This window comes from Neoarius graeffei, chromosome 2, assembly GCF_027579695.1.
Source record: "Neoarius graeffei isolate fNeoGra1 chromosome 2, fNeoGra1.pri, whole genome shotgun sequence".
Lineage (NCBI taxonomy): Eukaryota > Metazoa > Chordata > Actinopteri > Siluriformes > Ariidae > Neoarius > Neoarius graeffei.
This window is the reverse complement of record NC_083570.1, coordinates 43,937,185-43,954,720: the sequence shown is the minus strand read 5'-3', so window position 1 is coordinate 43,954,720 and position 17,536 is coordinate 43,937,185. Positions and strand designations below refer to the sequence as shown.

At 41.4% G+C, this 17,536-nt stretch overlaps 1 protein-coding gene across 5 annotated transcripts in view; it reads right to left on the bottom strand.

Moving 5' to 3' along the window:
- Positions 1-17,536, bottom strand: part of anks1b (ankyrin repeat and sterile alpha motif domain containing 1B) — a 504,499-nt gene that overhangs the window by 238,353 nt on the left and 248,610 nt on the right. For all 5 annotated transcript variants that reach the window (XM_060914283.1, XM_060914286.1, XM_060914284.1 and 2 more), the window contains one exon: positions 203-339. In XM_060914283.1, the coding sequence (XP_060770266.1) occupies positions 203-339 (137 nt within the window). The remainder of the gene's footprint in view (positions 1-202; positions 340-17,536) is intronic.

Below are 17,536 nucleotides of genomic sequence, written 5' to 3'. Positions count from 1 at the left end.
AGAAGTGTGTGTGTGTGTGTGTGTGTGTGTGTGTGTGTGCGCGTGTGTGCGCGCGCATTTATACAGATGCACAAACAATTACATCTTGATGCTGTTCTATCTCAGAAAGTCACATTAACATTGAGAACAGAACAACATTATAATGGTTTTGTGTGTGTGTGTGTGTGTGTGTGTGTGTGTGTGTGTGTGTGTGTGTGTGTACCTGGGGGCGGATAACTCTCTCAATGTTCTTCAGTGCAGTACCAGGAGAGGGAGGGGAACAGTCTGGAGTCAGACTGCTGTAGTCATCACCATGGTTACGCTGCTCCACATCGGCAGTCGAAACATCCAAAGAATGGCCTTGATAGATAGATAGATAGATAGATAGATAGATAGATAGATAGATAGATAGATAGATAGATAGATAGATATAAAAGAGAAAATTAAAGACTAAAATTATCAGCACACTGTTCAAAAATGTGGTATTAACAAATAATTTCATAATGTTTGCTGTACAAGTCGAATACTAATGATGTCAATTTTCTTTGGGTTTTGTTTACTGTGGAAGTATGTTGTATATTAAATTAAACTATAAGTTTAAAAACACACGCACGCACGCACGCACGTGCGATTCTAAGAGGCAGGGGAAAAGGTGTAAATTTATACAATTCATTCTTCAGAGTGTGAGTAAGAAACCGAGAGAAAGGTAGAAGAAAATCAAATGAATAGAGTGTGAGAGGTGAGAGGAACCACCTCATCAATCACACACATTCACAGCTCTAAATTCAACTTACCAAAGCTATTCACACTACGGAGAAAGCCCAAGGCAATACACCAGTCATTGTGCACACTGTTCTGCTGTGTATAGAACGCAGAGTTTAGAATAAAGTAAGTGATGAAGCATGGGTCCATGGTTGATCTACACTCATACCGAGCCATTTTCCCTCTACATCACATTGAAATCATACATATTTATTCACTGCATCAATAGCATATGAGGAATTACCACTTCCCTTGGTATAGAAATGCTATACAAAGTTAATGTTCGTGTGAAAAATGACTAAAACCAAGGTATTCTGTGAATTCATCCAACATAAATGCATTTCATATATTTTTTCACAATGTTTATTCACTGCCCCAACATCCATCTATCCATCCATCATCTGTAGCCGCTTTATCCTGTTCTACAGGGTCGCAGGCAAGCTGGAGCCTATCCCAGCTGACTACGGGCGAAAGGCGGGGTACACCCTGGACAAGTCGCCAGGTCATCACAGGGCTGACACATAGACACAGACAACCATTCACACTCACATTCACACCTACGCTCAATTTAGAGTCACCAGTTAACCTAACCTGCATGTCTTTGGACTGTGGGGGAAACCGGAGCACCCAGACGAAACCCACGTAGACACGGGGAGAACATGCAAACTCCACACAGAAAGGCCCTTGCCGGCCGCTGGGCTCGAACCCAGACCTTCTTGCTGTGAGACGACAGTGCTAACCACTACACCACCGTGCCGCCCTCCTTAGACTTTCATTTTAAATGAATTTCGAGGGGTGGGGCAGTGGTTAGCACTGTTACGTCACAGCAAGAAGGTTCTCGGTTCAAACCTCGTGGCTGACTGGGGTCTGTCTGCATAGAGTTTGCATGTTCTCCTTGTGCCTGCATGGGTTTCCTCCAAAAGTCCAAAGACATGCCGATTAACTCAACTGGCAACTCTTAATTATGAAACGCGTTTCATATCATAGTTATGAAAGTGAGTGTGAATGGTTGTTCATCTCTGTGTTAGACCTGTGATAAGCTGGAAATCCGCCCAGGGTATACCTCACCTCTCGCCTGAAGTCAGCTGGGATTGGCTCCAGCTTCCCACACAATGCTGATAAATAAGATAATGGATAGATAAATTTCAAGTAAATGTTATTTTCTTCATGTAAGGAATCATATTGAAAGTGGTGGTAATGTAACATGCACACATATGCTGTGATCAAATCTATTTCTTTAAGCACTGAAATCCCATTACCCTGTGACACTGCATGCCATTTCAGAAGGAATAATAAAAATTTAAAAAACTGACCCAACCCTGAAATAAGCTGTGTACATTTAAATATGTATGTGCTACTGGGAGAAACCATTAGTAATTGTTGAATAAAGCGAATTTTATATGTATTTTTGTCCTTTGGGAAGCCATGGCCTAATGGTTAGAGAAGTAGTGTTGGGATCAAATGGTCATTGGTTTGATTCCCTGGACCAGCTGGAATAGCTGAAGTGCCCTTGAGCAAGACACCTAACCCCCAACTGCTCTGGCAAGAGTGGTGGCGTACCTTGTGTCTGATTAGCCAAATAAAAACCGATGACGTGATTATCAACTCGGGCGGTGCTTGGCCAAAAAAACTTGGACCTGTGCAAGTTCTGGTTGGAGATATCATGAGCACTTCTACACTCTCGTCATGTGCAAGGAGTACAACCCCCATGTACCAGTAACAAATCTAAATTTGAATGATGTGCCCTCCAAGCATGGGGGTGAAAGGATCACCGTCTTAGAAGAGATCTGCAGGTAGCACAGAGACTGGCCTCAACATCAGATCTACTGTAACACTCATCAGCAGGCTTTTGTAACCGGAAGCGCTGACTCATCATTCAGACTTTAGATATTGAATGTCATACACCAAAATGTATGGCAGGCCATTTTAGATTTGCATTAGCTTTTCATTTTATTAGTTTAAACAATGCAACAACTTTCTCTGCTTCTACATAGTTGATGTCATCTGATATTTCCTGAATTTGACTTCTTCTGCATATAAACATTCTTGGGGCAAAATGCAGGAATCCATGTCTAAGAATAGGTCATTTCAAGATGGATGGCTCAGCTAATCAGGCAACTCCAGAGCTTTTCACCAAGCCCCAGTCCTGCTCTTTACCTCTGTGGAACCAAAGTAATGGGTACCTCCAGGAGTGAAGGGTGGGGAGTCTTGAGATTGCTTAAGGTTAGATCAGCCATCATCTGTTCCAGTGTCTGCAAATTAAGCAGTTCCTAAAAATCCTTTTGGCAGCAGAAATGGCATTGCTTATTCAGTACTTGTGATAGTTTTCATAGAACTTGGTCTTTTCCACAATGATCAGCAATCTGATGGATATGGTTTAGGAGGAGTGTGACAACTGTTCTTTGGTAAACGGTGAAATGCTTAACTTATTCATCTACTTAGCCTTCAATCAAACATACGATTCCTTGTTTCAACAGATCAGTGCAGCTATTCCAAATGGCAAGTACCATTGCTGAGCAAAGCATATCCAAAGGCAAATGAAAGATTTTGAGCTCCAAGAAGGGCTCTGATTTCTAGTCAAAGCCCCTTTTCTCCATTTGGCTGGAAATGGTTGGGGTTTTTCTTCAGTTTCGTCATGTCTTCAGCTTGAAGATCCATGCAATAACCCTCTTAAGGGATTCCATGTGGAGAACTGCTTTCTTTGGTAGCTAGTCTTTCCTTACTTTGGGGAAATCATTGGCAATTTCCAATGCTTCTTCTGAGTAGAGGGGCCAGTGTGATTCAGACTATAACAGGAATTATGGGCCCGTTAGCCATCTATTAAAACCAGGTAAGGAATCGACTGTTAGGCCATGTGAAGTATTGTCTGCATGGTTTAGTGCACTATTTACATAGTGTCAGTAAGAGTTCTGCAATAAGTCACATATTTTGCAGACTCTATTTAAAAGTTTTAATTCATCTGGTGTCACTAAAGCACTTTAAAACAGAGGTTCTGTTTATCCAGAAGACAGATTCTAGAAATTAGAGCTCAAGTTCCTTTCGGAGCATGGTATCAATACAGACAGCAAGTTCAGCAGCTGCTTGGGATGGTTACCATTTTTAATGGGGCCACTCTGGCATTTCCCATGACAAAGGGAGAGGGATAAATTGGCATAAATTAAAATTAAAATGTTATATCCGGGTTGCAAAGCTGCTCTGTGACAATTTCTTCTTCTTTTGGCTGCTCCCGTACGTTCAGGGTTGTAACAGCAGATCTGTTCCGCATATTTGATTTGGCATAGGTTTTACACCGGATGCCCTTCCTGATGCAACCCTCCCCAGTCTATCCGGGCTTGGGACCAGCACGAAGTATGCACTGTCTTGTACAAACCCAGTGGCTGGGTATTTTATCTAATCTGCATGTCTTTGGACTGTGGGGGAGACCGAAGCACCCAGAGGAAACCCACACAGACATGGGGAGAACATGCAAACTCCACACAGAAAGGCCCCTGTTGGCCATGAGGTTCGAACCCAGAACAGTCATGCTGTGGGACAACAGTGCTTCACAATTTCTATTATCCATCCATCATCTGTAACCACTTATCCTGTGCAGGGTCGCGGGCAAGCTGGAGCCTATCCCAGCTGACTATGGGCGAGAGGCGGGGTACACCCTGGACAAGTCGCCAGATCATCGCAGGGCTGATAAATAGAGAAACACAACCATTCACACTCATTTTCACACCTACAGTCAATTTAGAGCCACCAGTTAACCTAACCTGCATGTCTTTGGACTGTGGGGGAAACCGGAGCACCTGGAGGAAACCCACGCAGAGAACATGCAAACTCCACACAGAAAGGCCTCCGTCGACCACTGGGCTCAAACCCAGAACCTTCTTGCTGTGAGGCGACATTGCTAACCACTACACCATCATGCCACCAGCATCACAATTTCTATTGTTAAAATTGATATACAAATAAAATAAAAATGAACTGAATCACAAGGGCAGCATGAACAGAACCCTGGATCTTAGTAAGATACTAGTGGATCCTAGTAAGAACTTAGTAAGACGCCCTTACTTAAAATACACCCCCCACCCCAACACTCTTAATTTTTCCCCATGTCTTTCCACCTTTCCTCTTCTTACACACCCACACAAAAGTGTCATGAATACTGGGGTGCTTCCCTTCTTCCCTTCTCCCTTGCCTTCCTTTCTTATGCAAATGACACTAGAATATTCATGAAGCACTAAACTGCACTGTGTTAATAATAATAACAAAAAAAAAACTAAAAAAAACCTGTCAGTCTTTTTCTGTGGAGCACAATGAGATCGTGACCTCACTCTGGAAGTGCATTTCACTGCAAGCAGGTGGTGAAGGAGCCATTTGCTTCACATTAGAGCATTTGTTTTCACTGATGAAGGACAAGACTGTAAGCTCAACACACTCAATCTGTAAGGGTAAACTACGCTCCGAGGGGCACACAGACAGGAGGTGACTACCTCCTGAGGGCATCAATGCAGGGCACTTTGCCTACAGAAAAGGTTAGCTAGATTAGCAGAAAGGTAGCAGCCACATAAATTAGAGTAAATTTAAAAGTTATGTCTGCCTACTCAACCAGATACCAACTAATTACTGTTGGCAGTGGAGTGTGATGGATGGCAGAAAACAAACAATTGCGTGTTGTGTTTTTCACAAACCATATCGTCAAATTTATGTAATATTTACACACACACAGATATATATACAGTGTATATATATATATATATATATATAGAGAGAGAGAGAGAGGGCGGCACGGTGGTGTAGTGGTTAGCGCTGTCGCCTCACAGCAAGAAGGTCCTGGGTTCGAGCCCCGGGGCCGGCGAGGGCCTTTCTGTGTGGAGTTTGCATGTTCTCCCCGTGTCCGCGTGGGTTTCCTCCGGGTGCTCCGGTTTCCCCCACAGTCCAAAGACATGCAGGTTAGGTTAACTGGTGATTCTAAATTGACCGTAGGTGTGAATGTGAGTGTGAATGGTTGTCTGTGTCTATGTGTCAGCCCTGTGGTGACCTGGCGACTTGTCCAGGGTGTACCCCGCCTTTCGCCCGTAGTCAGCTGGGATAGGCTCCAGCTTGCCTGCGACCCTGTAGAAGGATAAAGCGGCTAGAGATAATGAGATGAGATGAGATGATATATATATATATATATATATATATAAGGGCTGTCAAAGTTAACGCGATAATAACGCGTTAACGCGATCTCAATTTATTGTGATTAAAAAAAATAGTGCCGTTAACGCAAATTCTAATTTGGCCCTGCGAGTCACCCGTAGTTCCTGTTGAGGCTTGTCGCGCGCTGCTTCAATAAGAGTAAGTGTGAGTGATGGAGAAAGGTCTGTTAAATGGGAAGTTTCATTTCAAAAGTAGAGTGTGATTGAGCATAGACATATAAACATAGACGCCGCCTTCTGCGTAGACTCATACGTCATCCTCGCCGCCATATTGGATGTGGCAAAGTGGAGATTCTTCAACCGTCTCTGGTATAGCGTCTAGACAGTAGCCGAGAATAAAGATGCCTCATTCATGTGCTGCGTTTAACTGTACCAACAGGTTTACCGTCCAAACAAGATCACATGGGATTACCTTTCACAGGTGAGACTGGAAAAATACTTTTCATTGTATTTTGGTCATTATAACATAATTTTACGAACAGATTTTCCTGACTTTGTGGCTAATATGAAGTCTCGTGCATAATAGCCGCTCGGTGAAACCTGTCTCCAAACAACGAAGTATTTCCTTCGTAACTACACTGATAACACTTTGTGTTTTTGTCAAACATTGGAGCTTTGTATTCATTCTGAAGGTTTATTGTTATTAATATTGAATAAAAAGTAACTGGGATGTCTCATCTCATCTCATTATCTCTAGCCACTTTATCCTTCTACAGGGTCGCAGGCAAGCTGGAGCCTATCCCAGCTGACTACGGGCGAAAGGCGGGGTACACCCTGGACAAGTCGCCAGGTCATCACAGGGCTGACACATAGACACAGACAACCATTCACACTCACATTCACACCTATGGTCAATTTAGAGTCACCAGTTAACCTAACCTGCATGTCTTTGGACTGTGGGGGAAACCGGAGCACCCAGAGGAAACCCACGCGGACATGGGGAGAACATGCAAACTCCGCACAGAAAGGCCCTCATCGGCCCCGGGGCTCGAACCCAGGACCTTCTTGCCGTGAGGCGACAGCACTAACCACTACACCACCGTGCCGCCCTAACTGGGATATATCATTGTTAATTATCATTCAAATTTTAGGTAAATTATTTTAATTTGCATCTTATACAGATTTTATAAGGGAAATACGGATTTTGGAGGTTGGTTATACAGGTTTGATTGACCAAAGGTTGACATGTATGTTTATAACCATCACATTAAAAGTTATGTGTTGTTTTGATGCCTGTTTGTTTCACAAATATATACGTGTGTGTCTTAATGGGTGAATAAAAGGCATTGAGTTAAATATTATTGTAGAAAGGGGCTTTATGAAGTTCAGTCCATTTACTTGCATTGGTTTACGGGGAAGATTTGCCACATCCAATATGGCGGACACTCTGACGTATCCCAGCAACGGGGCCACCAGCTCAATGTGGCGTCTATGTTTATATGTCTATGGTGATTGAGTTGGTTTTGGTATGCACTTTACAGTCCTAAAATACTTTTGCAAAGTGAGATTTCAGTATGCTGTAGCACTGTGATATGACACTAAATGTCTTTATTGAAGTCCAACTGCAATTTATTTTTGTTTGCACAGCACTGTGAAGTCCTATAGGTTGTGACTGAATACAACTCCGGCACAATTGAAGTTTTATTTCATTTTTATTTTCTTTTGTCACACACGTCTGAACTGAGACACAGTAGTATGTGACTACATGTTTTATATTTGAGACTACAGCTCCCTAATCCATCACAAAATCCAATTGTGTGTTTTGTATGTTCAGTACTGCCTAGTATGTGAGTGAATAAACTCCCTTACCATTTTCTCTTGTCCCAGCAGTTTTTAACAAGTACTTTTAGCATAAAATGTGTTCACCATTTTAATTGTAACATTTCACTTTAAAAGCCTTACTTATTTACATAGATTTTAAAAAAATGTGATTAATCGCGATTAACTATATGATATTTTGAGATTAATGGCGATTAATTTTTTTTAATCGTTTGACAGCCCTAATATATATATATATCAGGGCTTTGAACCAGAATTTTTTTCCTATTGGTTCGTTCCTATTGGTTCGTTCTTTTTCGTTCTGTGGCACAGAAACGGAATTTTAACGTTTCCGGTTTTGGGTTCCACCATTAAATAGACGTTCCCGAACCGGTTAGAACAAAAAAATTTCGTTCCCGGAACGGTTAATTACGTTCCCTGTCAGCTGTTTAACAAATGGCTATAAAATTATGTCTCTGTCTCATCCAGCTTAAGCCAAATGTAGGCTAATTCTATTACAACCTTCATTAAATAAGACAAGAAATAATTAAAAACAATTATTTTTAAAATGTTGGCGATTTGGATTCTCAGTATGTCTTCCCGTCTACACAAACAGAAAAAGTGCCAAAAATGAAAGATAATTCATTTAGTGTGTTACCAAAGGCTAGTCAGGCCCTATGCATTGATAGGCTAACAGAGGTTAACGTCATTTAATGTTCGCGAGCCTCTCATTAACGTGGACAAATATATTGATATCGTGTTTGAAATTGACGTTTTTGAATAACGATAGACTGCAATATTTACCTCTTATTTAAGATGTGGAGACGTGATAGTAGTCCACCCTCCCGCTCTCTCCATTCAGTCAGCGAACGTCACACAGGAAGTGAACCCCAGCGGGTCATAGAAACTTGAGCAGGAGAAGAATAACTTTTTTATTTGTAGGCTACGGAAACTTTGAGGAACGAAATAAAAACCAGTATTAACCGGTTACCATTATTTTTAATAAGCGTTTCTGTTCCGGAACATAAAAAATAATAAAGTTTCTGGTTTCGTTTCTGTTCCATGTGAAATAGAAAAAGTTCCCGGTTTTCATTTTCGTTCCTTGAACCGGTTCAAAGCCCTGATATATATATATATATATATATATATATATATATATATATATATATATATATATATATATAAATCTCCTTCTCACCCCCGGCGGGGGGGTGGTATCCATGTCATCCTCAAGCTCGGGTCCTCTACCAGAGGCCTGGGAGTTTGAGGGTTCTGCGCAGTATCTTCGATGTTCCTAGGACTGCGCTCTTCTGGACTGAGGCTTCAGATGTTGTTCCTGGGATTTGCTGGAGCCACTCTCCCAGTTTGGGGGTTACTGCCCCAAGTGCCCCCACTACCACGGGGACCACGCAACCCTTGACCTTCCACATCCGTTCCAGCTGCTCTTTCAACCCTTGATACTTCTCAAGTTTCTCATGTTCCTTCTTCCTGATGTTGGTGTCAGCTGGGATCGCCACATCTATCACCACCACCCTCTTCTGCTCTTTGTCCACCACCACTATGTCCGGTTGGTTAGCCAGGATCTGTTTGTCAGTCTGGAAGCTGAAGTCCCACAGAATCTTGGCCCTGTTGTTCTCAGCCACCTTCTGTGGTATGGCCCATTGGGACTTGGGTATTTCTATTCCATACTGGTTGCAGATGTTCCTGTATACTATCCCAGCCACTTGGTTGTGCCTCTCCATGTACGCTGATCCAGCTAGCATCTTACACCCTGCTACTATGTGCTGGACTGTTTCAGGGGCTTCTTTGCACAGCCTGCATCTTGGGTCTGATCTACTCTGGTAGATCCTGGCCTCTATGGCTCTTGTGCTTATGGCCTGTTCTTGTGCTGCCATGATTAGTGCCTCTGTGCTGTCTGTCAGTCCTGCATTATCCAGCCACTGGTAGGATTTCTTGATATCAGCCACTTCCTCTATCTGACGGTGGTACATGCCATGTAGGGGTTTGTCTCTCCAGGTTGTCTGTTCCTCCTCCTCCTCTGCACTCTCATCAGGGTTCTGCTGCCTGAGACATTCACTTAGCAGTTCATCCTTTGGGGCCATCTTTCTGATGTATTCTCGGATTTTCGATGTTTCATCCTGGACCGTGGTCTTGACGCTCACTAGCCCTCGGCCTCCCTCTTTCCGCTTAGTGTATAGTCTCAGGGTGCTGGACTTGGGGTGGAACCCTCCATGCATGGTGAGGAGCTTTCTAGTCTTGATATCTGTGGCTTCTATCTCCTCCTTTGGCCAGTTTATGATACCAGCGGGGTATCTGATGACTGGTAGTGCGTACATGTTGATGGCTCGGACCTTGTTTTTACCATTCAGCTGGCTTTTCAGGACCTGCCTTACTCTCTGGAGGTATTTGGCTGTGGTTGACTTCCTTGTGGCCTATATATATATAGGCACTGCCTAAAAGCAGAGCTCCTGATGAGTGTATGAGCAAAGTATTTGCAAGGGCACAAAATCAACTTGAATAGAATAATATTTTAGCATATGAACCATTGAACTGTGTATTTCATGTTAATAAATTTCTGCTTTTTTTGTGACAGTGATACCAATATTGAGATATGCACTGTAGTTACGAATACATATTTATTCCTTTCTTTGACTCTGCATGTCATGCGCCAGATACAACACCACAACATTTATTATGGTGTGACTCTGCTGGGTGCCTGGTGGACAGCAGTGAACCAGTGCTTTCACTTTACAGCATTACTATATACAGTGCCTTGAAAAAGTATTCATACCCCTTGAACTTTTTCACATTTTTCCACCTTACAACCATGAACTTAAAAGTTTTTTATTGAGATTTTATGTGATAGACCAACACAGAATAGCACATAATTGTGAAGTGAAACGAAAATGATAAATGGTCTTCAAAATTTTAAACAAATAAAAATCTGAAAAATGTGGTGTGCATTAGTATTCAGCCCCCTGTACTCTGAGACCTCTAAATACAATCCAGTGCAATCAATTGCCTTCAGAAGTCATCTAATTAGTTAATAGAGTCCTACTGTGTGTAATTTACTCTCAGCATAAATACACTTGTTCTGTGAAGGCCTCAGTGGTTTGTTAGAGAACACTGAAGAACAAACAGCATCATGAAGACCAAAGAACTCACCAGACAGGTCAGGGATAAAGTTCTGGAGAAGTTTAAAGCAGGGTTAGGTTATAAAAAAAATATCCCAAGCTCTGAACATCTCAAGAAGCACTGTTCAATCCATCTTTCAAAAATGGAAAAAGTATGGCACAACTGCAAACCTACCAAGACATGGCCGTCCACCTAAACTGACAGAGCGAGCAAGGAGAGCACTGGTCAGAGAAGCAGCCAAGAGGCCCATGATCACTCTGGAGGAGCTGCAGAAATCTACAGCTCAGGTGGGAAGAATCTGTGCACAGGACAACTATAAGTCGTACACTCCACAAATCTGGCCTTTTGGGAAGAGTGGCAAGAAGAAAGCCATTGTTGAAAGACAGGCATAAGAAGCCATGTAGGGGACACAGCAAACATGTGGAAGAAGGTGCTTTGGTCTGATGAGACCAAAGTTGAACTTTTTGGCCTAAATGCAAAGCGCTATGTGTGGCGGAAAACTAACACTGCTCATCACCCTGCACACACCATCCCCACTGTGAAACATGGTGGTGGCAGCATCATGCTATGGGGATGCTTTTCTTCAGCAGGGACAGGGAAGCTGGTCAGAGTTGATGGGAAGATGGATGGAGCTAAATACAGGGCAATCCTGGAAGAAAACCTGTTGGAGGCTGCAAAAGACTTGAGACTGGGAAGGAGATTCACCTTCCAGCAAGACAGTGACCCTAAACATGCAGCCAGAGCTACAATGGAATGGTTTAGATCAAAGAATATTCATGTGTTAGAATGGCCCGGTCAAAGTCCAGACCTAAATCCCATTGAGCATCTGTGGCAAGACTTGAAAATTACTGTTCACAGACGCTCTCCATCCAATCTGGCTGAGCTTGAGATATTTTGCAAAGAAGAATGGGCAAAAATTTCAGTGTCTAGATGTGCAAAGCTGGTAGAGACATACCACAAAAGACTTGCAGCTGTAATTGCAGCAAAAGGTGGCTCTACAAAGTATTGACGCAGGGGGGCTGAATACTAATGCACACCACATTTTTCAGATTTTTATTTGTTTAAAATTTTGAAGACCATTTATCATTTTCGTTTCACTTCACAATTATGTGCTACTCTGTGTTGGTCTATCACATAAAATCTCAATAAAAAAACTTTTAAGTTCATGGTTGTAAGGTGGAAAAATGTGAAAAAGTTCAAGGGGTATGAATACTTTTTCAAGGCACTGTAGTTACGATTGAACATTATCAGACATAAGAACTAATCAATATCAATCCCTGGTAGTTCTACATGATCGCTCATAATTGCTATTGAACTATGCAGTAATTATGTTTACACAAGCATGCAGGATAAGAAATCGTTCAGTTAAAAAAAGCATACAATGCAAAGATACATTGCTCGCTATGAAAAACTAGTAGGATAAAAAGCTTTGGGGAAAAAAAAAAATCCTCCTCGACCAAATGCAACATATGAGCTCTGAAGGTTAGAGCTGCAATCTTGATATGTCAAACAGTTGTCTGGTTACAACTGTCAACTGTCCAACAAGCTAGTTGACTAAAAAAAACTGTTTTATATGAAAGTGTCGTGAATATTTTCTGTAGAATGTGTGTGCAAATAATCCCATGTTATTTTTAAAAAAAGCAAATTAAAAATAAGTGCTGGATAAAAACCCATCTATCTTATGTAAATAAAGGTGCAAGTTTCATTGTCCAGTGGTCACGTATTTTTGAGCTACGTTGCCTTGCACTTACGATCGGGTTCCCTGTGGTGGTACACGTGTCATTCGTAGGCATGTATGGACAGATGGACGTTGTACGGTCGCAAAAGCCATCAAAAATCAGGTCGATGCGTTACCATAGTCTCTCACTGCAAAACCTGAAAACTGAATTTGAGGAGAAAATTACTTAATACTATTGAAATTATCGTTCTGCATGGACTAAAATTTTTACTTGGTAAGACATATTGGAATAAGTTGGTTGCAATCTAGAACTAGGTTTAATAATCTCAGAATTGGTGTCTTGTATTCTTCTAACAGGAAATGCTAGATTGTTTCAACTATTTTCAAGATGTTTTCACTTGCTAAGACATCATTTTTTGCAGGGCTTAAGTATGCAGCTTTGCTATTATAAGATTACAATAAACCAAATATTGGACAGCACGGTGGTGTAGTGGTTAGCGCTGTCGCCTCACAGCAAGAAGGTCCGGGTTCGAGCCCCGGGGCCGGCGAGGGCCTTTCTGTGTGGAGTTTGCATGTTCTCCCCATGTCTGCATGGGTTTCCTCCGGGTGCTCTGGTTTTCCCCACAGTCCAAAGACATTTAGGTTAACATGGGGCAGCCGTGGCCTGAAGGTTAGGCTGAAGTGCCCTTGAGCAAGGCACCTAATCCCCAACCGCTCCCTGGGTGCTGTAGCATAGCTGCCCATTGCTCTGGGTATGTGTGTGTGCGCTCATTGCTCATGTGCATGTGTGTGTTACTGCTTCAGATGCAGAGAGGAATTTCATTGTGTTACACAAGTGTACGTGTGATGAATAAAGTTGCTGTTCTTCTATATATGATTATTTTACCTATATGTATGTATCTCTCTCTCTCTCTAGTTGTTAGCATACCTATTTCTAGACTCTTTTATACAAATTTTTGTTCTTTCTTGGAAAAAAAAAGGCTTAAAATGATGTGTGTGTGTGTGTGTGCACACACACACACACACACACACTATATATATATATATATATATATATATATATATATATATATATATATATATATATATATATAAAACACACAAGGCATAAGAACATTACACTGCAAAAACTTGAAAACTGAATTTGAGGACAAAATTACTTAATATTAGTGAAATTATCTTGCTGTCTTATTTTTACTTAAAACATCTTAGAATAAGTTGGTTGCAATCTAGAACTAAGTTTAATAATCTCAGAATTGGTGTCTTGTTTTCTTCTAATAGGAAATGTTAGCTCATTTCAACTACTTTCAAAATATTTTCACTTGCTAAGTTATCATTTTTTGCAGTGTGTGTGTGTGTGTGTGTGTGTGTATGTATATTATATATATATATATATATATATATATATATATATATATATATATATATATATATATACTGCAAAAAATGGCCTTTCAAAAATAAGAAATAAAAGATTAAAACAAAGCATATTTGCTTGAATCAGGTGAAAAAAAATCTGCCAATGGAACTAGTCAAATTTGACTTGGTAAGATTTCTTAAAGTAAGATGAAAAATCTAACCTGTTTTTAGACGAAATAATTCCAAAATAAGATTGGGGAACTTATTATGCAAGATCTGATTAACTCAAAATGATCAAAACAGTTCTTATAACAAGATCGTACTTCTTACATTTAGCCATTCAAGTCATTTTTATTTATTTCATTTTAAGGGTATTTCACTTAAATTCATGACAAAGTCTTAGCAGTAAAAACTGAATTTAAGATAAATATACTAATATTAGGATTGTTAAATTCTACAACTAAGCATTGCTAGCTTAAAAGATTCTCCTTTTGTGACCTGTAATTAGTAAAATACTCTAGATACGAGACCAGAGACTATCTTGAATCAAGTTGACGACACGTGTAGCATTGCAACAAGTTTATTTTTTTTCCCATTTCAACATTCAAACATTAAAACATCTCTTAAGATTCCACTTCCCCAGGACCTCAGGCACCAAAAAAAAAAAATTAAAAAAAAAAGTCTACGCATTTTGACTTACAGTGCTTACACAATGCCAAAGCAACAGTGCATTTTGGGGGCACTGACTATTCATGTGTACGAGAGGTTTACAAGATCAGGCACAAAAAACAACAACCAACCAACCAACCAACCAACCAAACAAACAAACAAACAAACAAACAAAAAAAACACTGAACTTAACTCACAGCATTCCAAAAAGCCCTCACTAAAACGCCCTCCACTCACTCATAGCCTTTTTGAAGGCACTTGTCTGGTCTAGAGTCTGTACAGCATCTAGAAGGAGCTCACTATGAATGACTGAGAAAATCGTCGCAGTAAACTTAGGATATGTAAGGTGGAGTTGAATTGTAATGAAAGATTCAAAGATTTCAGTAAAGTTCATTTATTCCCAAAACAAGCATACTTTTTTTTCTTGAAACAAGATGAATCGCATTTGACAAATGTCCAAAATGTACTTACTTGTTTTAAAAAAAAACTTGTTTTATTTTCAAAGGTGCTCCAAATAAGACTTTAAGACATTTTGTCTATACAAGATTTTCAAGATGGACTGTCTAAAAACTAGCCTTTCTAGCTAAATGAGGTTTTGCTTATTGGGTAATTATGTCTTATAATAAGGGTGGCTAGATGTTTTGACTTGAAAATAGACAAATAAACTTCCTAAGATTTTTATATTACACACACACAGTGGGGCAAAAAAGTATTTAGTCAGCCATCAATTGTGCAAGTTCTCCCACTTAAAAAGATGAGAGAGGCCTGTAATTTTCATCATAGGTATACCTCAACTATGAGAGACAGAATGGGGGAAAGAATCCAGGAAATCACATTGTAGGATTTTTAATGAATTAATTGGTAAATTCCTCGGTAAAATAAGTATTTGGTCACCTACAAACAAGCAAGATTTCTGGCTCTCACAGACCTGTAACTTCTTCTTTAAGAGGCTCCTCTGTCCTCCACTCGTTACCTGTATTAATGGCACCTGTTTGAACTCGTTATCAGTATAAAAGACACCTGTCCACAACCTCAAACAGTCACACTCCAAACTCCACTATGGCCAAGACCAAAGAGCTGTCAAAGGAACCAGAAACAAAATTGTAGACCTGCACCAGGCTGGGAAGACTGAATCTGCAATAGGTAAGCAGCTTGGTGTGAAGAAATCAACTGTGGGAACAATTATTAGAAAATGGAAGACATACAAGACCACTGATAATCTCCCTCGATCTGGGGCTCCACGCAAGATCTCACCCCGTGGGGTCAAAATGATCACAAAAACGGTGAGCAAAAATCCCAGAACCACATGGGGGGACCTAGTGAATGACCTGCAGAGAGCTGGGACAAAAGTAACAAATGCCGCTTTTCCACTACAAACGCGGCTGAGCCGTGCCGTGCTGAGTCGAGCTGAGTCGAGCTGAGCGGGGCTGTTGGAGTTGCATTTCGACTAAAACCGCGCTGAACTGTGCTGGCTGGAAGTGGGTGGACACATTGGGTGGAGTTAGCAAAAGTGGGTGGACGTCACGTGATGTCGTTAAGCAGCGCAAACAGTGACATCAGTGATCTTTTAAGCGGTAGTCTCATGACCCGAATAGTAAACAATAAACATGGAGGACATGGAGTCGTTAGTGTTGCTGGTCTTGGTGCTGTGGCTTGTAGTCACCGACAACGGCAACAGATACTGGCAAGAGCGTATAGATGAGGCGAGGCGCATAAGGCTTCAGAAATTCTCGTAATTCGTAATTATTCTTCTTCCGGGTTTGCGGTGTTTACAGATCCCAGCGTGCTCGCAGGGCGTGTGTGGGCATGTGAGGACACTCCTCCTCACCAATCAGTGCACAGGGGAGTGTCTGCTCACGCCCCCAGCCTCACTCGGCTCGCTTTGGCTCGCTTCAGCCCCACTCCAAAATGGTGCGAGTTTTAGGGGCTAAGCAGGGCTGAAGCGAGCCGAGTCGTGCTGTTTTTTGGTAGTCGAAACACGAGCCGTGTCGGGCTGAAGTGAGCTGAAGCGAGCTGAAGTGAGCTGAAAAAGGGTAGTGGAAAAGGGCCAAAAGGCTACCATCAGTAACACACTACGCCGCCAGGGACTCAAATCCTGCAGTGCCAGACGTGTCCCCCTGCTTAAGCCAGTACATGTCCAGGCCCGTCTGAAGTTTGCTAGAGAGCATTTGGATGATCCAGAAGAGGATTGGGATAATGTCATATGGTTAGATGAAACCAAAATAGAACTTTTTAGTAAAAACTCAACTTGTGTTTGGAGGAGAAAGAATGCTGAGTTGCATCCAAAGAACACCATACCTACTGTGAAGCATGGGGGTGGAAACATCATGCTTTGGGGCTGTTTTTCTGCAAAGGGACCAGGACGACTGATCCGTGTAAAGGAAAGAATGAATGGGGCCATGTATCATGAGATTTTGAGTGAAAACCTCCTTCCATCAGCAAGGGCATTGAAGATGAAACGTGGCTGGGTCTTTCAGCATGACAATGATCCCAAACACACCGCCCGGGCAACGAAGGAGTGGCTTCGTAAGAAGTATTTCAAGGTCCTGGAGTGGCCTAGCCAGTCTCCAGATCTCAACCCCATAGAAAATCTTTGGAGGGAGTTGAAAGTCCGTGTTGCCCAGCGACAGCCCCAAAACATCACTGCTCTAGAGGAGATCTGCATGGAGGAATGGGCCAAAATACCAGCAACAGTGTGTGAAAACCTTGTGAAGACTTACAGAAAACGTTTGACCTCTGTCATTGCCAACAAAGGGTATATAACAAAGTATTGAGATGAACTTTTGTTATTGACCAAATACTTATTTTCCACCATAATTTGCAAATAAATTCTTTAAAAATCAGACAATGTGATTTTCTGGATTTTTTTCTTCTCATTTTATAGTTGAGGTGTACCTATGATGAAAATTACAGGCCTCTCTCATCTTTTTAAGTGGGAGAACTTGCACAATTGGTGACTGACTAAATACTTTTTTGCCCCACTGTATGTATATATATATATATATATATA